The 24999-nt window shown below is 41.5% G+C and overlaps 1 protein-coding gene across 21 annotated transcripts in view; it reads left to right on the top strand.

Annotated features, from left to right (window-relative positions):
* The window catches only part of RBMS3 (RNA binding motif single stranded interacting protein 3), a gene marked incomplete at its 3' end in the record, with an annotated part of 701513 nt that overhangs the window by 344149 nt on the left and 332365 nt on the right, over positions 1–24999 (top strand). For 16 of the 21 annotated variants that reach the window (XM_083823200.1, XM_083823205.1, XM_083823185.1 and 13 more), the window contains one exon: positions 10826–10995. In XM_083823200.1, the coding sequence (XP_083679326.1) occupies positions 10826–10995 (170 nt within the window). The remainder of the gene's footprint in view (positions 1–10825; positions 10996–24999) is intronic. The other 5 variants (XM_083823203.1, XM_083823196.1, XM_083823192.1 and 2 more) reach the window with 1 other exon arrangement.

Here is a 24999-nt window from a genome sequence, read left to right as displayed (position 1 = left end):
ATGAGTCTGAGACAGTGGTATTAATTGCTACTAAGACTTCTAGATTGTTTGTATGTATCTGATTTGAAATATAAACATTCTAGTCACATGCTAATGTTCTTCAAGCTTCTGTTCTGAAGCTTGGTACAAAATTTATTACAGAATGTATTAAGGAGATTTTCTTTCTAATTTTACTTATCCTGATTTAACATTTGAAATGACTTCAAATGCATATTCTTTCCAGAGAAAAAATGCAGACTTAAAAAATAAATCATGTGTGAATGCAGAATATTAAAAGGTCAAAAAGCCAGAAAGCTAACAGAAGCAATTGGAGCCGATGTTGCAGTGCAGAAGGAAATTTAAGCTCTTGTTTATCAAGAAATACATAATTTGGATGAAAAATGTGGTAAATACAGATGAATATGTTAGAATCTTTTTATTTTATTTTATTTTTTTCCCTTCCTGGTTGTGTCAGGAATTTTAACATATGTATCTTGTTACTCTGAATTTATTTCACTTGCAATAGGAGTGCCTCATTATCGCAATTAATATATTGTGTTGGATTTTACACAGATGAATAACAAAGAAACTGAGTCCCCTCATTGCAGAGCTTTTCACCTCTGAGCTCAGGTTCCTGGTAACGTTATGCACAGCGTGGAAAAAGTACATGGCACAAAGCCCAAAATGGTTTGGGTGAAATGTCTTCAGATGAATCAGTGTATGTTAGCCAGATACTTGGCTCATCATCCCACAACACTTAGTGGAAAATAATTATGATTTGAGGGAACTGAGAAAAGAGAGTTGTCACGATGAAATTAAGTTTCTGCATTGGTTATGAGCCACTCAAAGGATATCAGGAAAAAGAGTAGATTATTCTTACCACAGTGCGAGTTAGCTTTGTATAGATATTCTAATTGAGTCAACGTTTCTGACTGCATGAGTCAAATGACATTTGAAACTTCGGACAAGTGCAGAAACAGTCTGTTGTTGAAGAAATGAGAAGAGTTTGAGAAGTTACTTTATAGTAAATCTAGATCTTTTTTTTTTTTTCCTGCTCTGACAAGTCCTAGAAAACAGAGCTGGAGGAATGTCTTTGACTAAATGATACTAAACTGTGATACTGAAGAAAGAAGTAGGAATTAGAAGGGAAAGGACTTAAATAATACTGGATTACAGTGTAAAAAATGATGGGTCTTTCATATATCTAACCAGCAGAGCAGGGTTAGATGTATTCACAGATTCAGTGATTCTGTAACAATGTGGACATCCAGGTATGATTTTTACTTTTCAAAAGAAGTTAATTTTTATTTAAATTCTAGGAAGAAAAACAAACAAAAACAAAACAAACAACAACAACAAAAAAAACAAATGCCAATCTCACTAGTTGCTAATAAATCTTCTGGTGACCCTAAGTATTAGAATATTTGGGAGACTTTCATCGTTCTGTAGTCCTGTGGATATTATCAGGACCTCCAGTCATGAAAACAAAGTGCATGCCAGGCAATAGCTGCTGTGAAGTCTAGTTATAGAGGAGGGCAAATAAGCCTGAGGTGGTCTGATCAGTTTGGACCTTTTGGCTCAGTTTGCATTTGGTGTAAACACAGGATACCTCCTGAGTGCCTGCTGGCTTTAGTGCTCACACTGTCACTCAGTCTAAGGTACGTCTGATTTCCTAATAGGCATATGAATGGAAACTAAAATATGGGAATATTTTTTTTCATAGATTAAAAGACGAATGTTTTTTCTTCTTTTTCTTTGCCCCCATTCACAGCATGCTTGAGCAAATTAATCCTCAAAAATGGCATCCGTATAGAAAGTTGAATTATAAGGAAAAAGATAGAAATGGCTGTAAATAAATTGAGTCTAATTCTGAAAATTCCAAATGTAGAATAAAGGGGTTCTCTATTTTTGCATTAATTATTTAGTTTATTTAGTAAATTTTGCCTCAAGTGGATTTGATTGATGTCTGGAAAAAAGTGAAAACGTAAATTATAGTAGATGCTTGTTAAATCAAAGAAAACTAAATAGCGTTTCCCACACTACCTCACATACCTGATGCATGAAATCTGGAGGTTTTGTAGGACACCAGAAAGACTCTCCAGTAACAAAGTGGAGAGTACTCATCTGTCTGAAACTCCCTTGGCATATGAGTTTGAGCACTCAGTGAATTAGCTGAAAAAGCAAGTGCTTAAATCCAAAAATTTTTCGTGGCAAATTTTGGTGACCCTCCTAGGTACCAAACAAGCTGCGTGTGCCTAGGATGCTGGTAGCGTGATGCTCAAAGCTGCTTTTCTCCAGATGAAGATCTGCAGCTTTCATCTCATCGCCAAGTTCCTTGAAGGTTTGCAAACCTATTCCTTCACCTCAGTTTTTACATGGACCCAGGCAGTTTTGTAGCTCATCTAATGGTGACTTCATTACAAATCTGACTCTGTCTCACAGACAACTTGCTTTAAGAATTCAGAGAAGTACCTAAAATGGGACGTAGGGGCTCCTAACATAGGGTTTCAGACCCAGCTGCCTCCCGTGGCACTGTTTTTGGTGATCCCACATGCAGCTGCCCTGGCTGCCTTCAGCACTGCCACACTTGGGGCTGTCCCAAGCATGAGGGTGCTCAGCACCGCCTTGGCCAGCTACCCCGGTAGGCTGATGCCTTAATCCTAGCTGCTGTTATCAGTCTTCTCCCAGCAGTATCAGCTTACTGTCAGAGGGCATTCTAGCTGTCCTTTAAATGACATTACAGGTATCTGTCTCGTGAGGTTGGCTCTCTCCTGCTCTCCCTATGCAAGACTTAGGTATCAGCTGTAATGACTTGTACGGGCACTTTTTCTAAAAACTGTTTGTTATCAAGTACTTGTTAAAGGAGTTTGCACTGGAAGCAAACACGTGGTGAGACTTGTGATGGCTCATATTTTCTGCGTGCATCCTCTGGCCCCTGGCCTGGGAGTAGGGTGTTGCTGTAGCCCAAAGGGCCCCGAAGGAAGCACAAGCTCCAGCTATTGCGGAATGCCCCAAATTCTGGCCCGATGGCATCACGTTGTTGTCTTTGGGACAAACCCTTCCCAAACTCTCTGTTCTGTGGATTGGTTTGGCCGCAGGAGGAGAGGCACAGCTCATCTTTATATAAGGCTGGGTGGAGGGGGCAGAGGTGCCCTGTACATACCTACAAAAGTGTTGTGGCATGGTGGGGAGGTGATGGGGACTGTTCATGGGGAGCTTTGCCACCTCTGGTTCCTCCATCCCAACAATTTGCACGTTAAGTGGCAGAGTTCCCACTGAATTCTTGCATAGGAAAGACAAGCTGAGTAAATCTCTCAGATTTTGGAGGAAAAAAAAAAAAAAGAAAGCAAACCTTTTTAGTTGGTCTTTTGTTTCACAAAACACGAAAACATCTGCTTCTGATCTCTGCTCACCAAGTTCTCGTGTGGAGAGGAAAGATTATATCAGATGTTCTGTTTCTCTTCTGTGCTTTAAGTTCAGTTTTATGTGATGGGCTTTTGTTATGCTCAGGTTCTTGCATCAGTGTTGACACTGTGGTATGTGTGGACTGGGTGCAGAGAAGCAGTACAACACAGCACGTGCCTCCTACGTCTCATTTCCAAGACACTTTTAGTCTGCCACATGTAAACAAATACCCAGAGAGTAAATTTAGCTTCTCAGAACCAAAGCCCTGTTTGGTTTTGCAAACATGTGGTGAGCTATATGATCAGATTTTCAGCCTGTGTTTTTATTCGAAAACTTCAGATGGACTGAAAACTCATCACCAGAGCCCAAAAGTGTTTGGAAATGTAAACACAAATAATAATCTCTGCTTACTTAAAGTTACTTTTATCTCCATTTTTTCACCACAAAGTTGTTGTATCACAGGCAGTAATTGCTGTCATATTTTGATCTGTGCTCTCAAATATTCTTGTTGGGGGAATTGCAATGTTTTATAGTCCAGACTGCCCGGATTTAGTACTTTTAAGATCTAGATTCTGTTCACATTTAGTTTCAGTACATCAGTAAAATATGAATGGATTGGCTAATGAAGCAATAACACTAATTTATGACAAAGAATATAGCTTATTGTTTATGAGTTTGCCAACTTGCCAAAATACTTTATCCAACGGAAGAGTTCTCCTCCCGTGCTGGGAGATAAATAATGCCCCAGGAAAGGTCTGCCACCGGGGCTCCTGCCACCAAGTACACGGGAGGGGACAAGGCCGGGGAGGTTACTTTCCAGAGCGGAAAATATTTTTTGGTGACACGGCTCTGTTCCTAGCCTTTGGCTTTTTAGTGCTATGGACTAAATTGTACCCTCCTGCCTGGATGTGAGAGGCCCTAAATTCAGGGAAGCTGCTGTAGTTTTGCTCGGAGCCTCAGGCAGTGCAGGGGGAACAGAAAATCACTTGTGAGAGATGAGTAGTTTTATTGCTGGTATAGCAAAATGTAGGGAGGGGAGGGCGAAAGGCTGATTTTGGTGCCTTTACAGCTACATTTTTGCAGTGGCCAAAACCAAGGAGCAGTGCTGGTCAGGGTCTTCCCAGCCTGCAAATGACTCTCTCCATCTCCGTGTCCTTCCTGGGCCTTGCACTGTTTTTTTGCTGAGGCCTGCTCATCCTCAGGAGAGACGGCCATCAGTCTATCCTAATAATACGTGCTCTAATCCACTTTGTTCTTTAAACTTCATCACACTTCAAAATCAGCCGCTTTCCACCTGACCAATGTGCTTTTGAAGTTTCTCGTTAGATAATGGTGGGAAATTGGGTGGTGTACAGATTGACTCCGCAGCCGAATGAAATACGTCAGTTCTAGGGGAAACAGAAGATACTGCGATCAGTGAGAAACAACAACTACAAAAAATCGAGCTTCTGGTTTATGTCACCCTGGTTAACAATTGTAAACTTTCGGTGCTCTTAAAGATAGCCAAGAAGCTTGTTTTTAATGCATTTGCATGCATTAAATGGATGTAGAATTGCATAAAATGAGATGTACTTTGCAGATACAGTCCAACAAAGGACTTCCTCTTCCCTTGGATTCTTCCTATGTATTGTCTACCTGTAGCTGTTTATTAAATGCTACAAGGTAGGCAGTCATGATTTGAGGAGAAGTATTTTAGGGCAGAGAAGACTGAGTTTAAACTGAGCGAAATTCTTCCTCAGTTTGTGCTTTATGGAGCTTCAGTGCTTCGTGCTGGCTTCAAGGGAATTGCAAGCCTCAGGAATATTTAGCCTACTAATTTCAACAGCTTTGTGTGTGAAACAAAGATCTCAAGAAGTACCTTACTGACCCATCAAATTCCAGTTTTAATCCGACTGTAGAATGACTATTGTGCCAATTAGAGGACTTTTATTTTTAAATGATTGTCATTTTTCAGAAGTGATTTTTTTGTTTGTTTTTGTGGGAAAAGTAAAGGTGAGCCAAACATAATGACAATTCTTTCTTATAGACTAAAGATATTGTTTGGAACAGAATGGAAAAAAAAAAGTTCAGTATATTCAAGAAGTATAAGCAAGAGAGCACTTGTCATTCAATAATTCTAAGTTTAATTTTTTTTTGTAAAATACATATATATATATATATATAAAATCCACGAGAAAGCTAATTCAATTGACATTTTATTTTCTTAAGCTTTGAAATGATTTCATTGAGTTTAGGTATAGGGAAGCAAAATTATGGTATGCAGAAATCATTTTTGTCTGCAAAAGAATCAGGAATAATTGCATTGTTAAGTTATATTTCTATATTTTCCCTAGTTTTAAGTAATATTGCAGTCCTCAATAGTCTTCCGTCCAGTAATCACAGGGCATTATATAAGCCATGTAAAGGTAAGGAAGAATCATTACAGGTGGCTAAACTGAGACATAAGGAATCTAAATGACTGGCTTGGGGTGGCACATTGGAGGAAAATTATGACTTGAGCTCCTCTGACTGCAGCCTTTCTAAAAATGCACAAGGTTTCTGTGTTGCCAGTTTCGTTGTTCATCTCTTATTCACTTCTCTATTCTACCTGGCTGTGGACAAGAAATACGTTTTACCTTGTGGTGCTGTTCCTCATTGAGGATGCCAGCCTAAGGCAGAAGAGTTGCTGTGTTTTTCATCTCATTCTTTCTATTCTATTTACCCTGCCTCTCTGATTTCTCTTCAACTGTGGTCATCTTTGGCTTAATATGAGATTTGTCCTTCTATCAGCTACAAAATCCCATAAACAGGCCTGTAAGTTGGTGGCATCCTCTCATCATTACTAAAATTGGCCAGCAAGAACCCTCCAGCTCTCAGAAATTACTTCTTTGTACAGTAGTGTGTAAACAGAAGAGAGTTTTGCTAGTGTGAGCTGTAAACTGATATTTGCACAATTTATTTGTATTTTCTTTGCTGTATTTTATCTTCTCAATCAGAAGCTAAGGGAATTGTGTTGCAATTGGACTCTAAGTGAGATGAAGCTAGCAGCTGGAAAACACTCCGTTCAAAGTGAAATGGATTGTGTATGTTCACAATTGGTTAAATAACACATGTTTTAATGGAGAACTGCATGCTGGAGTCATATATATATGTTTTTATTAAAAAATATGTACTTCAATAGGAAAAGTCAACATATCAGTGTTATTGGGGAATCTTTCCAAGACTTTGCTTTCAAGTGGATAAAAGAGTACAAACTTGGGATAACCAAAGGTGAATACAAACAAATTGGCTACTCCATTAGCATAGCTGTCCAGCTGCATCCTAGGCTCTGAGGCTACTCCAAAACCACAAGCCCAACTGCTTCAGAAGCCTGCCAAGGAGCCAGCTGCTGCTAATAAAGCAGACTCTACAACTTGGCATCTGGGGCCTGTGATTCCCATCCAGAAGAAATTGTATGTGAAAAATATTTAAAATTTGCCTTTTTAAAGAGTGTATTGCTTTGGAAGAAGAATGCTTTAGACTAAACTTGCAGCAAGCTAAAAACTACATAGGAGTGCTGTGGTTGCCATGGGAAGAAAAATACCATTCTTGAGTAAGGAGGTTGCATGTTGGAAGGAGGAGTGCTGTTCGTTTTGTAACCAAAGAGGCTTCTGGTTCAGCATTTCTGGGTTATTGAGTAAGAAAGACCAAGGTGTCTTATTATTCACGCTTAGCTGTGCGCATGGGGCACTTTGTTTCAGAGGGCTCACTGCTAGGGCGTAAGAGCAAGGGTGTGTTCCTGAGACTGCATGAGAATTAAGCACATTAATTTCTTACTTTTAAATAATGAAAAAGAAGAAATTTCATTCATTTTTCAGAGATGAAAACAAATCCTATTAGCCAGCCATGCTAAATTAATAAGCTGCTTGGAATGATCTACAAACCAGTTCCTTCCCCCCACACTCCCCATTGAATAATGAAGCATGAGAATTCAAAAACGAGTTGGTTGCGTTGGCTATGTGAAAAATTAACGGCCAAGTCAGCTCCGAATTCCAGCTGCCTTTTGAAGTAAACCATGTAGATTTTGCATAATAAAATATTGTTTTCCTAGTGCTGCAGGTCCAGTGCTTGGCCATGCTGGGAAAACCTCTTTCCCAGATGTCTGCAGTTGGTGGCAGGGTTTTTTGAGTCAGTGCTGTGTTCCTCGTGGCTCTCGTGGCATGGAAGTTAACTGCGTTAACTGCCTGCAGCCGCGGAGGGAGCCCATGTCAGAACCAGACCCGAATCCCCAGCCATCAGGTGTGTGCGGCTGCCCCCCTTCAGCACCGTCTGGGATCCTGCAGCAAGCGGGCCATATCTTGGATCATCAGCAGGTTGCCATTCGTTTCTTTCACTCCCCTTATTAGGTGGAGATTAACAAACAGACCCTCTGCTCATTTGGAGGCGAAACGCATACTTCTGCCATCAGTCGTGTGCTCCTCGGCTCAGGAAACAAGAATTCAAAGCTTTCTTCTGACCTGAAGCTTTTAGCCTGGCGACTGGCCAGAAGATGTCATCAGCCCTAGTACAGGCAATTTTGTAATCTTTCTGCGGACGGTGTTCTGGGGTATTGGATGTGCATGGAAATTACTGTGGGCTTGCAGTGCCTGAGATTTATTAGCAAAGAGAGGGTTGGGAGCGTAGCAGCGCTCGCTGGCCTGAGAAGGTCAGCAGCCTCCAAAGTGGAGTACGGCCGCAGCTCTGCCAACCCGTAAAGCATCTCGCTGGGTGCTGTGGTGAGCCTGGACATTTGTGCCTGCCTTGTGGCTGCAGCATCTCTAGCTTGAGAGACCTGCTGTGTCCCATGGCCTAATTCTCGGGGTGCAACAAGGACTTTATTATTATTATTATTATTATTAGCGGTGGCCTTAAAAATCAGTGTAAATGCAATTCAGGTTCACTTCTAGGTCCCCATTCAGCTTGCTGAGGGGGATAAAATGGTTTAGGCTTAAATTAGAATTAGGCCCCTAGTGCTTTCCTCTGTGTGAAGATAAAGATCTTACAATAGAGTGAAAATTGCCCTTTATATTTCAGAGGTATATTTCCACTTTTTTTTTTTCTTGCTTATTAGGGTGGTGTGAGAATAGGCCATTTATTCATTATCCCCTGCTAAGACATATATAATAATAACAATTAATAATTAAAGTACATAGCACCTTATTGACGTGCAGAAAATTCTGGCATTGTGTCCTTATGTCATTCACATGCATGCAGTGTGTACATTAAACTTGGAAGTAGGAGGGTAAAGGCGTGAGAATGTTACCTTGACTTTTTTTTTTCTAACATTACCAGTCCTGAAAATGTGCAAAATTACCACGGGATGTTTCCTGTGCTGGTGCTATGCTAAAGCTAAAATGTTTCCTGTGCTGGTGCGATGCTAAAGCGAAATGAATGCTGCAGTCACACGTACCTCTGCCATGGCCCCGGAGTGTCCAGAGATTTAAATATGCTTTCAGCCGGATATTTTAAGATGCATGCTCTTATGCCTTTGGTGGAGGTTACCATTGTCTGCAGCGTGATCACAGCTACATGGTGGAGCTGATTTCCTGGCCGTGCCCGTGGCACTGGGGTGCAGCCGAGGCGGTTCCCTGTGCTGGAGCTCGGGGCTGCTGCTCCGAGTCTCTGTGTCTGGGAATGACATTGAAGCTCGGCTGGATGAGGATTACCCAGTGGTAAACTGTGTGTGCAGGGAAATACGATCTGTATGCATTAAGTGCTTTTGATTGTCAGCAAAAGTATCTGCAGAGATACTGGGGGAAGGAAGCACGTTGCCCTTTCTCTTTTACTGGAGATCAGAGTGAATGTCATTACTTGCCAGTGTGGTGATCCCACTGTCTATTAAGCTGATTTTTCCTTTTAGTGGATCCTGCTTGAGTCGCATTACAGCCTGGCTGGATTGTAGAGGAATTGTGTTGTCCTAACACTCGATGGTGTGTGCCCACCGACCTGGTTTACATGAGAGAAACTGGGGAGGAGGAGGGAGAAGGCAGCAGGAAAGGCATCACAGCAAGCGTGGTGCTTTGTTTCATCAAAGCCTCTGAGCTTCACCAATCAGTGATGCTCCCTTTAAGTTCTCCCTTTTTTTTTTTTTTTTTTGACTCATCTAGGTAAAAGGGACTTGTTTGAAAGAGTTTAAAGCTACTAATTTAAAAATATCCTCCTACCAAGGCTCTGATTTCTTATGTACATAATTATGAGCACTAAAGTAGGGCCACCAAAATGAAAGGGACAGTTGATTAGCATGATCAGAATTACTTACAGCCTTCAAGATTTTCTCTATTCAGGTCCTAAGCGCAGAACTACCATATATCAGAAGTCACTAAAGTGTCACTGCTGCTATAATGCAAATTGTGTATGTTTTGCCTTTATTAGCCCATTAGCACACCGTGGTTAGCTTAGCATTGGCCCATCATTTACCTGCAGCTGCATCCATGCATTCTGCTACCAGAATACGCTGATCTTCTTGCAGAAACCAGCTTTTCCCCGCCGCATCCCCCAGCTCCCCAGACTTCTCTCTCACCTGTGCCTCAGCTTTTCCACGCAGGTCACAGTGGTGGCAGGAGCCATCCCCTCTCTGCCAAGCCCTCTCTCCTGGCAGGCACTCTGTTGCAAGCAAACATACTGATGGTCAGTGAGCTGGGGACGGTTGAAGCAGCTTAAATTCACTGCTCTTTCCCCATATCAGAGGCGCTTAGGTAATTTTTATAGCCTGAGGGTGCGTCTTCTTTCAGAGCACGTATTTTCCAGAGCGTTACGAGAGCATATTGGTTTCCCCGTGGGAATGCCTCCCTTCTGAAGTGATGCTTCTCAGCGGTTGTGTGTGGTTTGTGGTTGTTCAGAAGTGGGTAAGTTTCTAAGGGTGGGAGGTGCTATCCTGATCTTATTTTCCAAACCCTGTTTTCTGTTGTGAAAGCCATCCGTAATGGCAGAGTGTTTCCAGGCTGCTTTGTTTCTTCCTCTCTTAAGCTGCCTAGCTCCTTGCCACCTGGCTCTGCGTGTACTGGATGCTCCTTGTATTTAGGAAAGATTGCTTAGGCTTCTGGTATCAGCTCCCATACCTTTGGCTAGATATTCTTATTTTTATCTCAGAATATTCTTAAAGCAGATTGTGTTTAACTTCTTTCTGTAATGCTAATTACTTCTGAGTATCCATCATTTCAGAGCCTAATTTTGAGATCTAGATAAAATAGTCTCATAATTGAGCTACTTTAATTCCACTCTAAACAATAGCACGGAGAGTGAAATAAGGCACTTCATAGCCTCGGCCGAACCCCAAATCTCGGCCCTGTTTTGAGTTCTGAGGGGTGTTACTGGCCCAGGGTGGGTGCCTGCACTATGGGAGCAGGTGGCTGGAGGTGGGCAGGGGGACGGGAGGGGAATGCCCTTCATTCATTGCTACCCGGACAAAGCACAGTAACAGCCTCTTTTCTCTTTTTGTTTCCAGCAGTCCTATGCACCAGCTCCCCACCCCATGGCTCCTCCCAGCCCCAGCACAAACAGCAGCAACAACAGCAGCAACAACAGCAGCGGAGAGCAGTTGAGTAAAACCAACCTGTACATTCGAGGCCTTCCACCCGGCACCACTGACCAGGATCTTATCAAGCTGTGCCAGCCGTAAGTGCAGTTAAAATACTCGGTGTCTTTGGGCAAGAAAATGTTAAAGCTGGTCTTTCACTTAACACTTGTGTTTATCCACAAAAAAAGGTGTCAGAACCCTGATGCGCTTGAAAGTTAACCATTACTCCTTGAGTTTGAACAGATAATGAATGCCTGTTGAAAACCTTCTGGTAATGAGTTTTGGGGACGGAGAGATGATGAGGACCTTCACATTAACTTATATTTATCTGGTTTCTTTCTTCCGGTTAACAAAAAAAAAGAAAAAAGAAAAAAGAAATTTGCATGGCAAGAAAACCTCCCTAATGACAGATTTTATAGTTACAATAATCTGTGAATCATAACCTTGTGCACAACAAAACATGGGTGTTCCCACCTCGGTCATTTATCACATCTTTCAATTGCTGTGTCACACATTGCTGGGCTCAGAGATTGAGAAGTATGAAAACTGTGGAAGGTGTCCTTGTAGCAAACATCTCATTAACTGTAGTTCCACTGAGAACTGATGATGTAGAAAGTAGCACCTTCTACTTCCCTGTTCATCTCTAGAGTCATGTTTGCAGATTCTGCTGATAAATATCAATTTTGTTGTGTTTTAACACTGTTAAAACTGGAAAGGAAGTAGGAAGGAGCTCTTTGCTCCTCATGCATCGTCAACAGAGCTGTTTCCAAAAACATTGCAGCTGGCTAACCCTCCTCACTTGACCAATTAGTGGGCAATAAGGGTAGATACGAGAACCTGACTGGACTTCCAATGTCCTGATTATTATTGATAATGTGGGAGGGAGATGATCCAGTTTGAGAATCCAAGCAGAGATCACCTGGGTAGAATTTAAGGTAATCTTTTTTGTGTTAAAAATAAGAATGTTGAGAAATTAAAAAAAAAATAAAAATCCACCCACTCTGCGATACATAACTGCAGTGCTTTTGTCATACAATAGTCTCTTCCTAAAAACAACAACATCTCTGATATTTTTTCATTGCAAATCAGCATTTCAAATAGGGATCAAAAATGGATGTTGGTGACGTAAGGAACAGTCTGTGGCTGACCTACTGACCTGAACCCAGATTGCTGTTGTTTTAAAGTTTGGAATAGGAGTAAATATGTAATGGGATGTTACATTTATATGTCATTCTGCACTTCCTGGTTTTCACCAGAAGTGCTGAAGGACCTCCCAGAATATACCTTATGCATACCTGACTGAGCGGGAGTGGAAGTAGAAGTCGTGTTGAAGTGATATATGAACTTTAAGAAAATGATGTTAGCTTGGGACTCTTCCCTGTGACTTTCTGTTGCTGAAGTCAGTACAGCTTGAAGTGGTGCACTGTTCACAGCAGCATAGCATGCTGGTGATTTTTCATATTGGATGCAAGTGGAATTGTTAGTATACCTGCCTGACATTTGTACGAACCATAGCCATTGACACTTCCCACTTGTGACAGTCACAGATAATCCCAGTTCAAGGGCCAGATCCTCAGCAGGTATAAATTGACTGTAGCTCCGCTGACATTCGGAAAGCTATTTTGCTAGACATCTTCTTGCAGCCTGACCCTTTCCAAGTTCAGACAAATGCTTTCAGCTGAGCAGCTGATCGGGAATGAACTAACTATTCCTATAGGAGCTTCATGGCAGCGGCGCTTAGTGCTGCAGTCATGGCGTGAGGCATAAGATGGCTGTGGGTTACTTGAATCCAGCTCAGAGTGCGCGTCCCTACCCCTTTGTCCTCGTATGGGAAATGCACATCAACTGAGAGTTTCCTTTTGGCAAATTCCTTTGGCAATTTTTAATGTGCTCCACTAAACTTAATCTGGTCTGTGATTAGAGGGCTTTGTCTTGCTATCATGGAGTTCCTGTGTGAACAGATGCTCTTTAAGAAAAATGCTGACATTTATTTTGCTGATTTTCTATCCTTTGGCTGAGTGGAAGTGAGGAGAAACCAGATAGTTGTTCTGCCTTTTTTTTTTTTTTAAAGAATACTAAAAGTATTTATCAAAGCAAAAGGGAAAGATGACATTGGAAAACTTAAATATATGAAAATAGAAGAATTTGTCATGACAGCATGTAGATTCTTAATAGTTTGCAAGACATTTTCTTTACCTTCGCAGATGGTTACATAGTAGAGATGGATTAAGGTCTAGATCCCAGTTTTCTTAACTGTTTTCAAAATATGCAGTATGTATAACAGCAATCTGCTGCTATATGAGGAAGACATACATTTGTGTCTTCAGAAACGGCTGTCTTTTATACACATTTTCTCTTAGCTTATAAAACTGGGGTCTCATCATGCAAATGAAAGATAATACATATACTGAAGACTTAGTGTATTAAGTATTCACAAAACAGCAGAAGGTGCTAGCTTGTAGGCTTCCTGCACAGAAGTAATGGTGTAATTTGTTACAGGATATGAGGTGAAAATTTGAATTCCGTAAACCACCATATTATTTGCAGTACAGGATTTTTGGAGAGCTGCCTTGAAGGAAGGTATTCACCAAAGCTAGATTATGGACACTGGTTCCCCTAGGCTAGCTGCCAGTGCCTAAAGTGAGCTCTTCTGAACCCATTTCCTCTGCTCCAGCATGCGACAAGGCTGCCAGCAGTACAACTGTCACTTGCAGTGTCTAACATTTGGCAGGTCTGAGGAATGATGTTCTAAAAACACAATATTTCTCTCTCAGAAGTACAGGGCTTGCTGGAAATGCTTGTGGCTATGTGTATTTGTCACAGCACATCCCACTTCCAGGTTTATTCCAGCAAGAAGGCCACCCTCTATGTGACGCCTAACATTTTTTTTTTCAATTTAATTGCTTTTTGCCAGGTGGTTATGGAAGAGAAACACTTTCATCGGAATTTTTTTGATAAACTGAGGGGCTGTCTTGGTGAATCCTGCCTGCTTTTCTGTATTTCTGCTGTGTGTTTTTGGGTGGTACATATAGCACGTTAAACAGAAAACAGCAGACTGGAGTACCATTGATGCTTGAAGTGCAGAGTCCATTACACATGGTGTCAGACGTTTCTGACAAATGTTCCGACACAATCAAACCTTTTATCAATTTAAGAGTAACCTTGTCACGGTAATCTGTCAAACTGTTCACATAACTAAAAGAAAACAAGTCATCATAGGCTGTACAGTAACTGAGTAAATAAAAAAAAAATTGCTACTGGAAGATTTTCTTTCTGTGTGTGGTTGAGATCCTCAGTATTGGGTTTAACATGTGTCCAGCAAAGCTGCACCAAATTCTGTTTTTCAGTAGACAGCTGCTAGGTTTTACTGTACCTTTTGGGACTTTATGCAATGATGCTGTCAAAGGTTACATTGAAAAAGAGTGAATAGGACTATTTAGCAAGCAAGAATATGTTACTCTTTTATGTATGTATCTTTTTCCTGGATTTTCATAAAAAGAGAGTAACGAGACTTCCAAAAATGGACCATGGCCTCTCTTAACCTTTCTTGATGTTTATTTTAATTTTTAATTTTAAAGAGGCTTCACACCCATTTGTGAGCATACTGATCATCAGAACTTGTTAATCTAAAAATTTGATTTTAAATATTCCATGAAAACAATTTTAGATTTATCACTGGCATTTATTACTCTGAGGTGCTGTTTCTGCTGTTGTAATAGTACGATCCATTCTGGTCAAAATGTGCTCGTTATCAAAAGGAAAGATAACCAACCTTAACATACAAAATTCTATATTATAGAGAGGAATATATCTATGTACAAGCAAAATATTAATAATTCTTTGAAATATTCGTAATCTGTCACTCATATTTTCATGCATGGTATTGTATTTGATCCAGAAGAGTTCCAAAATTCTCTTAAAAACATACACAGATGGCTTAGTCCCCCGTTGGTGTACTGGACACATCACATTCTTACTAAGTATGTCCCAGTGGAGGTAGACTGAAAGAAAACTCACGCACAAATTAAACATTTGAGCTTTATTACTTCGAAACATTTTTCATTTCAAAAACTTGCGGTTTCCCTCTAAGGATTTTGGTCTTTCTGTCTGTCTTTTCTCGCATGTGTGCACTGAAGAAGACAGTCCCCAAACTCTTTAAATAGATATAATTTTTGGAAAACAGAAATGGAATTTGGGAAAAGAGATTAAAAGTACCTTTTTGTGTGTCGTGTGTCCTGTTCCCTCCCCCCCCGCCGCCCCCCTGACTAACAAAAAATTCTGAAAAGTTGGCTTTAAAATAACATTTGACTAAAAGAAAACAATAACAAACAAGCAACAACAACAACAAGTCCACAACCTTGTGCAATGCACTATTAAGACATTGGAATGTATTGAAAAAATAATCCCTGTCAGTATTGAGTAAGTCATGAATTTTTCATGCCCAGTCTATAGTCTTAAAGAAATCTATTTAAAACTTCTAAAGCCTGATAGTTTCAGCTTACTTATGTTTTTGTCCTGATTGAGTCCTCCCTGCTTGCACCAATAACGTACCTTCAGGAATCTTCTATTTCCATCTGCTTTGTTCTTCTTGGTTGGGTTAGCTATCTCATCATCCTTCAACAAGTCTGGACTTTGTGATCGAGGGTAAAATAAAAGGACTTAATTAAATGAACAATGGTAAAAATAGCCATACCTAAAGAGCAGCAAGTCTGCATGCTGATCAAGCTGACTTTTGTGGACGATGAACCAGAATTTCAGAGATATATGGTATTCTAGGTATGGGAAATCTATACCAAATTGTGACTGCCGTGAGTGTTTCTTTCTCTGAATAGTTTCTAGATCCATATCTTGTGCAGATTACCCAAGATGTGTTTTTGTTCTTAGTTTGTTGTTGTATTTATTTATTTATTTATCTATGTATTTATGGCTGAAGGTATCATGATTTGTCTCCTTGGCAAGTCATCGAGTGTGAGACTTTAGCCTTTCATCCCATGCAGAACGTCCTTGTTGTTGTCCCTGTGGAACCTCTGAATAAATATTCCGACCGCTGCTGTTTGGATTCTGCTAAAGGGCTAGCCCCAAGGATAATGTAACTGTGGTTATTAATTGAAAATACACACATTACTTAAATCCTGGACTATTTTTGAAATGAACTCTGTGCATTCCTTTTGCCCCCACAGAAAGCTGCTGAGTGTGTTGAGATTTCAGTAGGGTTCAAGGTGCCTTTCAGGACAGGGTCTCTTGTTAATAGCTGCAACAAGTACAGCATTTTCAGTTAGTGTGAGCTTCATGGCAAGCTCATGATGGCCAGTTCTGCTGTGTGTTAACGTAGGAAGAGTTTGAAACTCCTGGCTATTCTTATTTTCCTTTTCTTTTGTGAAAATAACAGTAAGTTTGTTTTATATGAGAACTGATGAAAAGAAGGTGTAGGGAAAGAACTTGCTTCCTTTCTTATTTTCTGCATTATTATGTTAATTAGAAATTGTTTCTGTGAATTACACTTAAAATAAATTTTAACCTAAATAAAATCTCCATAACAAATTCAAAACCAAAAAGATCAAAAGAATTCCTAAAGTAAGCTTCATGTTCGGCAAGGAAGTTTTACCCAGTGTAAATTGGTGCTCTTATGCTGGTCCTGGTGAAGACAAAGCACAAACTATCTGTGATGTGTAGCAGTACAGTGATTTTTTTTGATTTAAAGAAATAAAAACACAACCAATGTCTTTGGAGAGGTCTCCAAAGGACTGTCTCCTTGTTTCCTTAACGTTGTGTATGTTAAAGCAAGGTGTATTGTGGCTTCAGTGCTAATTCAAGTGGGACCACATAATCCACATCTCTCCTGTAATTAGCATCACTCGACACCGTTGCTCTGAAATCCTGCAGAGGCTGAAAGGGCATGAGGGTAAGAGTGCTCACTCTGTGGGATTAGCTTGTATAGGAGCCATGGGGCATCATATAGGTTAGTTCCTGCTTATACCTTAGTGGGTGTTTTGGGTCAGTATGTCCTGGTAGTACGAGAACTGTGAGTGGCTCTGAGAGAGCTGTGAAAGTCTGTTGAAGAGATCACCGTTCACGGGAAGCAAAGAAATGCCCATACTTCAAGGGGAGGAAAAAACAAACAGGCAATCAATAACAAACCATAAACAGATTTGCTTTGTTTTTTCAAGAGAGATCAGGACAGGAAGGCCTTGGGAAAGGTGTACCAGTGGACCAAATCGAGCAAAGGTGCCCCGTTGGACTAAATACGGTGACACAAAGCAATGAGGGAACTACATGGGTTTGTTCCTCTCACTTTAATGTGTCTGTTCAGATCAGGCTGAAGCACACTGATGGGTCTGCTTGGGGATATCTGTATTATTCACAAGTACTTTCACTTTGTATCAGGGACTTCCTGAAAGAAGATTAAGATGGGTAAGAAAGAGAAGAAAAAATGAATTTCGGGTTAATTTTAGGTCAGCAACCTAATGGTGAACATTAAGGATGCCTAAAGTAGACACAGAAGCAGAAAAGGAACATGACACTGTGGATATGGTTTGTTATTTGTAGCATTGAAAACGTCTTCATAGTAATGGCCCTTGCTAATGCTGCTGGAAACACTTAGGGGTTGCTCCCTGTCTCCAAAAGGGTATGCTTCAGTGAACTTGAATTACACCGGAGTTGTTTTGCAGTTTTGTACTCAGTTCTACTGATAGTACCTCTTTGCAGGGTGTAAATATGGGCGTGGATGTGCACAGGTGTTTTTCTACTTCACCTGTTATTGAAAAACTGTTTGTATATTCATTCCCCATTACAATAATCTCCAAATGTCTTCTGTTGTTTAAAAACAAACATTAAAGTTGCCCCAGTAAGCAGCGAGCCGATCCTTTTCTTACCTATCCTTTTTCATCAGGGAAAACAAAACCCTAGGTCAGCAAATGCCCACAGCAGTACAGAGAGCTCCATCTGGGATGTGAACGTTCGCATTGTCAGGAAGAAAGGCAGAAGAATAATCTGCGTAAAGTAATAAATGAGCACCTGCACTCTTCCCTGTTTTGAATGTGCCCGTCTTTTCACTGGAGTGTGACAGAGTGTCAGTGAGAGTTTCTCATCTCCTTTCAAGCTGGATGAACCTGATTTAATGGAAGATAGGGGAGGAGGCAGCATTCTCAGACACTGCTGCTGAAAACATTTCTTCTGATGAATTTTAATTAAAGTCCTTGGGAAAAAAACACACGCGCACACAAAAACAGAGGGTTCATAACAGGAATATTGAGTCTTCTGTGTAGCTGTGTGAAGGGCATGGCTATAACAGCCACTTGTTTTGCTTACTGTGCAGGGGGGTGTTGAGATAGAAAGAGGGCAAACACACTTAATGAGCTGCTTCTGACCTGTTCTGAGATTGTGTGTTCCCAGTCTTTCCTTGTCCTCCTCCTTTCAACATTTCTCCAGCATATTTTGTGCACAGCCAGTCAACCATGGCATCACCACTGGGTCCATCCGTGAGGCTTTCTTCCCCTCATTGATGTAAGCATTTAAGAACCTGAAAACACTCATAACTTGAAAAATATCCAAAGGACAGAGGCTCTGCACAGTGCATGACTGTCAGACAAATGTCTGGTTTTGTAATGTGGGTGTTGCTCTCTTGAAGAGCCATCATGATCGTGAGACTCCACAGAGTCTGAATTTTCCAGTCCCTCCCAAGGCGTTCTGTAAAACTTAGATGCTCAGTTTCTGCTTTCCAGTGAGGAGGTTCCTTCGATGCACTGATGATTTGGCAGAGGTTGTGGGTGTTTGCTGGGACAGTTCGGTGCATATGGAGCCAACTGCGTGCAAGAGCCTTGAACTCCTCATCCTATTTTTTTCCCCTCCCTTTACCTCTCCCCTTTGCCCCATTTTCTTTCTCCAGGGTGATCCCCCTCTAAAGAGGGATATTTCTGCATGGCAGTCAATTGTTTATTAATTTTGTTTATTAATTTGTTTATTTACCGCACTGCTGTCCTTTGTGTGGTTTTGTCTTTTATGGGAATTGTGGCAAGGAAATTGGTTGTATTTTGGTATTGGTATTGGTTGTATTTGGCTCTTCTGTTTTGAAACTCACCCTGCCCTCTTTTAGATTTGTTTGCATTTTTGGTATTAGTTGTCCTAAATTCTTCAGTGTCTACTTCAGTGGGTCTTTCCGAGCTGTTGTCTTTAGAGAATTGATAGCAGCAGTGTAAGGGCAGAAACGATGGCTGTATAAATGCACGGAGTGTGGAGAAGGAAAGTAGGAAGCTCTCCAAGTGGGATGTTGTTTATCCTCCTTAGGAAACACCAACTTTTAGAGGACGATGGAGGCACCGTTCATGTTCTGACATATGTGTAGCAGAAATGTTTCTGTAACCTTTCTCTAGAAGGTACGATGCAGATGATGTTCCTGTCTGTTTGAGAAATATATTGTCCTAAAACTTTGCTGTAAGGAAACAATACCAGCAACGCTTAATAACCCCCCTGTTCCCTCCCTAAACAGGAATAACCTGGGCGCTGCTTCCAGCTAATGGCAAGAATCTTAGGACGTGGCTGTAATTTCTATACAAGCGGAAGTGGCAGGCCAGCTTTGATGGCAAAGCTATTGAATATTATCAGCACTAAAACAAAAATGTCATTGTGTTCAGCTGCTAGACTTTCCCATACCATTCCAAACAAGCATCGACAAGAGCTCTGTGCTATGTAGCATGCAATGTTCTTCATTCCAAGTATTTGGTAACTTCCCAGAATTATTTGTGTGACAAGCACTGCAGCTAGATTTATACTAAAAGCTAAAAAGTCTTTGATTTTTTTTTCAAAAGATGTTCACTAGAGAAGGAATTTCTTAGAATTTTTGCAACTGCGTCAGAGGTTTTCTGTCTGCCTCGTTATAAAACGGAGACCGGAAAGATGGAATGTTTTCAGCTTAATTTTTAAAAGATGTTGATCTCACTGAAAAGGTTTTCTCTTTGGCAACGTATTTCTGTGTCCCCGTCACGAGCTGTAGGGAAAGTGGAGACCTCTGGATTCTGCTTCTGGTTCTCTTGGATTATTTGAAAAACATCTAGTCTGGTGGCAACCTCAAATAAAGAAGGTAACAGCCATGTGACAATTTAGGTAATTTAGGTTCTATTCAGGAAAAAGCTTTCTGCCAACAGATACCCAGTGTCACATGAGCTTTGTGGAAGCACAGCAGTCTGTTCAAAGAGCAGTTATTGCAAGATCAGAGCCATGTTATTGTTTCAGTGTCATACAGGTAATAAGTGCAGCATTTATGGCTATTACTGCCTGGTGATCACAAAAAAAAAAAAAGAAAAAAGGGAGGGGGGGAACAGACATGCTTTCCTTACTTCAGCTTTTCAGTTCAGCATTTCCATGTACTCCTGGGATTATAATCCAATTATGAAACTTCAATTATTTTCTGTAATTCACTGATTCAAAATGAACATTAACTTTTTAGCTTCTTTATAGTAGGCACCTAGTAATTAAAAGGGATAAAATAATTCATGGATTCATACAATTTAGGATCCAAAAGAGACCAAGGGATGATCTAGCATTGTTTTCTGGTCGACTCAGGTCCTTAAATATCCCTCATTTGCTCTCAGACTGAATATAGCAATTTATTTATGTTAAGAATATCTTCCAGAAAAGCACCCCTCTGGATTTGAAGATACAAAAACAAATCCAAACCTACCTCTAAGGTTAACAGTTTGTTGCTGTGGCTAGCCATGCTCCCTGTTCAGAATTTCTGACCAATTTCCAAATCAACTTTCTGGGGTAGATTTTCACCTGTTGGTTCCTGCTGTAATCAGATCAAAGACCTTTTAGATTCTCTCCCTCTCCTCCAGTTTTCTTCCCAGATGTACTTACGCACTATAATCAAGTCACTTTTCAGACTTCTTTCTTTAATAATCAAAATAGATGGAACTGCTTAAGTCTGTGATTACGAGATAGTTTTCTCCAGCCTCTGGATAATTTCATCAAGGACTACTGATGACATCGGGTGATTTAAATGTTTTTAAAAATAATTATTTGAGGTTAGAAATCACTTCCAAGTTTATAGAGATTAGTATTATGTGTAGTTTATGTAGTTGTATCTGTTTGTATATCTTTAAGTGGAGGAAATGCAACACTGTAATATCCGTGTTCCTGAGCAGAACAAGTGATACTCACAGGACGGCATAGTGTTGGAGCAGGACTGTAATGAGGAGTATGTGCTCTGTGGAGATCATGGTACCCTGGTACCAAAGCTGTGTCAGAACCAAAAGCTTTTCTCTCCACCTCTGAAGTTTTGATTACCTTTGGTTGTAAATCAGATGTCTGTCAGCTTTGCGTAACAAAACCCCATCCAATGAGAAAACCGCAGCACCCTTGGAGTTTCATTTTGAAAAGCTAGAAATTTGGATCTAAGCCATACCTAGTTTAATTTTTTTAGAACTTAGCTTCTCTACAAATCTTTAATGTTTCTTGTCCCCTCCCCTTTACTTAAATCAACACCATGATGTTTTTAATTACCCCATGATAACTTAGCACAAATATTTTAGTATACAGTTTATTAAGTGCTGTATGAACTGCATGACAAATGAATTCCTATCACATATATAATCATACAGCCGGTTCAAGGAGCTTGAAGGATTCATGGGGCAATCTTCTGACTCCCTGAATAAAATGAACTCATAGCAATTGCTTCTAAATGGGAAGGAAAACTGGTGGCTGCAGTGGGACAAAATGGAGTATGACCAAGTAGTCATTAGGGGGATTTCAATGAAAGAAGGGCAATATACTCCTGGCATGATTCTGCTCATTATCTACAGTAAGAATAGGACTAACGTGACTGCAGGTCTTACAGATGTGGGAGACAGACTGTAACGATGCAGCTGTTAAATACTGTCAGCACTTCTAGGGTCTGTAGTTGTTTCATCTCTATTTTCAGTGGGTGGTAAGAAAAAGCTGGCTTTGTGGAAACATGGATTTGCTGCTGTTAGCTCCTGCTAGGTTCCTGCATTTGTTTGGTTGTTCTTACCGCACTTCGGTGTAAAGAATGAAGGATTTCTCTTAGCTGGAAGAGCAGATCGTTTGTCCTTGATGTGCAGTCCCCATGGTGTGCTGGGGACCTGGGGCTGCCGCCAGGCGAGTGGGAGCAGCGCAGTCCCCGCTGGTGCTGGAGCAGGGTGGCTGCAGCCAAACCAGCCGGCACGCGAGGCATGAGGACGAGGCAGGTCACAGTGGCAAGATGGGGAACTAAAGTACATTGCAAATCCGTGGGTGTGAGGGTTTGCCACTACGTTTTTATCAGTATGGAGCCAACAACATGGAACAGCCTTGAAATCCTCATCCTGTGTTATTTTGTTTTCCCTCCTTTACCTCTTTCCCCGCACCCCATTTTCTTTCCCCAGTGTGAGCCCCCTCTAAAGAGGGATATTTCTGCATGGCAGTCAAGCTCATCATTTGTTTACTAACCACTGGTTAGCGGGGCAAGTGTGCTGAGGAGGACACTCCTGTTAAATCTCCTGTCCTAGGATAGCTTCGGCTAACGCGCCCATGGCATTTTAATCTCTCTGCAAAGACTTCTGAAAGGGATTTTAAGGACCTCGCCACTCGTTAGTAGCTGTCACCAGCACGCGAGGCAGGCTCTCAGCAGAGAATTCAGCAGCCCTCCATTGCACCTGGAGTCGAAATGTCGCCAAGCAAATACATCTCTATTGCATCGGCGTGCCAAGTCACGGCGGCAGCACACAGGGCTCGGGATGCTGAGCCTGCGAGCAGGGTCCCAGCGCTGTCAGCAGATTCCCGGGGCTGGGCACTTGTATTTTGGCCAGGGCTGCTGCTGCAGGAGGCCGTCCCGTGGGGCTGTCGAGGCGAGCTCAGGGTCAGGCCCTGTGCCGTCAGTGAAGTGCCCATCGCCTCCTAATGAGGTGGCCCTCCTGTCCTGCTATCAGGAGGTCTGCAGCTGCTCTGCGTAATGGTGTTTAGTAACAGCATGTGCGGCAAGGCGGGCTCTCCTGTTACACGGAGATCCACTAATGCTGGCATCACGAGTGGTGGGTAATTCAATCACACCCACAAAAATGATATTAGCAACATTAAAGAGTTGTGTAGACTAGCAAAAGACAGGAAATTATAGAGTTCAGGCTTGAAACTTTATCCTGAACTCACCCGTGTTGGGCTGAGGTGTTTGGAAATTTCCATAGAGCACATGATTTTGTGGAGCCTGCAGTGGAGGGGATCGTCCTGCTTGTCTGCAGAGGATTTCCTTGGCTAGCACCAGCCAGCATAAGCGAGAATTATGTAAAGAAATCCTGGAACAATTTAGAAAGCATAGCTGGACAATGTGAGCTTCAAATGTGAATTTCTTGGCTTGAGCAGTTTAACACCGTCCCACCTCCCCCCCCCCCCCCCCCCAGTATTGCTGAAGTGCTGCATCAGGCTTTAGCTGTGTTAACTTTTTTCAGACCAATGTGACGTTTGGTAGCTAAGACCCCCTCCTGATTTCAGAACTAATGCTTAGGGATTGCTCATAGCTGTTGTTTTCACCTCCGCAAGGGTGGTGGTTGTTCAGTCACTGAAAAGGTTTGTTGTTGGTTTTTAATTTACCTTTTGATTTTAAGACACTGCTCTTGTTTGTTTGAAGTAGTCACTGGAATGAAGCTGAATTCTCAACAACAAACAAACAAAAAACATATCACCATCTTTGGGCCTTGTTCATCTTTTTCCTCTTCTCTAGTTCTGCCGAAACACAACTCGATAAGAAAGATTAGTTTCATCACCTAAAAAATCCTCGGTTGGAAATGGATGAGGATCAGGTGCCTGTTGTCTTCCTCGCTGCTTCTGGTCCTCCTTTCTCTACCAGCAGGGACAAGGGCAAGTTCTTACAGGGACCCCATGGGAGTCAACTGGCAGTTTAGCGACAAGGTGCTTATAGAGAAGGCATAAGCTGCTTTGTGAGTAAACTTTGGCATTTCACCCATTGGCATAACAGTCAGTCAGGAGCCAAGGGAAGAATTGTCTGTCACTCCAAAGATGGGACTTCACTGCAGTCAAAGGTGGGATTGCAGATCTCCCAGAGATCTCCTGCAAAGCCAGCAGGTTCACTGCTTGTAAAGCAGCTAAACCAGCAAAAGGTGCAGCACCCAGATCTTTTCTCACATTTTCAGGCAGGTTTGGAAGACTATGCTGAAATGCTTTCCTTACTTGTAAAGAAAACCCAAGTAAAACCAATGTGAGCTGCAGTCACACTGCTCACTGCAGGGTTGATGTACCTTGGTTTGCAGTTCATTGCTGTGTGGTTATGGGGGAAAGAAAACTACATGATGGTTGTTATTTGGGGGAAATTAAAAAAAAAATCTAGTGCAGTAAAATAAAGAGTGACGGAAGCTGACAAGTTATTTTATTCTTCTAGTAGCTCATTTGGAGGTTATGCATGGTATTTTCTGGAGCTGATGTACTCTTAACATGGCTAAGCTCAGAGGATGTTCAGATTTTCCCACTGTGCACTTTCTGTGCTAAGGAGCTGGGGAGGAGCGCCACCGTGTCTGTCTCTGTGGAGAACAGGATGGTCATTAATGACCGTACACAGAACAGTAGGATGGCTGTATCCTAGGGGAAATCAATTTTCTGCAGAGAGCCAGGCTTGTAAAGAGTAGAAAATTTCCACTGAAGGGGAGGGGAGGAAAGGGAGAGAAAACTGACAGAGCAGGGATTAACACATACAAAGACTTCAAAAGTGACGAAAGACTTTCTGTACAAGGTGGATTTTTTTTTCTTTTCCCCACTGTCAAAGTTGATCAGGTCTGAAACAGGCTGATCTTGAAAGTGGGAGAGAGAATGGCCATCTGAGAAGCTCTGGGATAGGAGACATAGGAGAGGTTGGGGAGAAGGCTGCCTGGGGTTTAGACAAACAGCGATTCGTTTCTAAAGCACTCTACTTTTAAATGGAGCACAATTATGCAGAATTTATGAAGATATGAATGCTATTGTCCATTTCACTTCCTGAAGGAGCATATATATTGCAGATGCTTGTGGGTTTTAGAGTCGAACAGCAAAACCTGAGCCTAGGTTAAAGCTTGCTGAGGTTGCTCCATGCTCTCCTGCAGGACTGCTGTGTCTGTGCGGACAGGTCC

This window comes from Anser anser, assembly GCF_964211835.1.
Source record: "Anser anser genome assembly, chromosome: 2".
NCBI lineage: Eukaryota > Metazoa > Chordata > Aves > Anseriformes > Anatidae > Anser > Anser anser.
The sequence above is the reverse complement of the archived record's forward strand: the minus strand, read 5'-3'. Positions and strand labels throughout refer to the sequence as shown.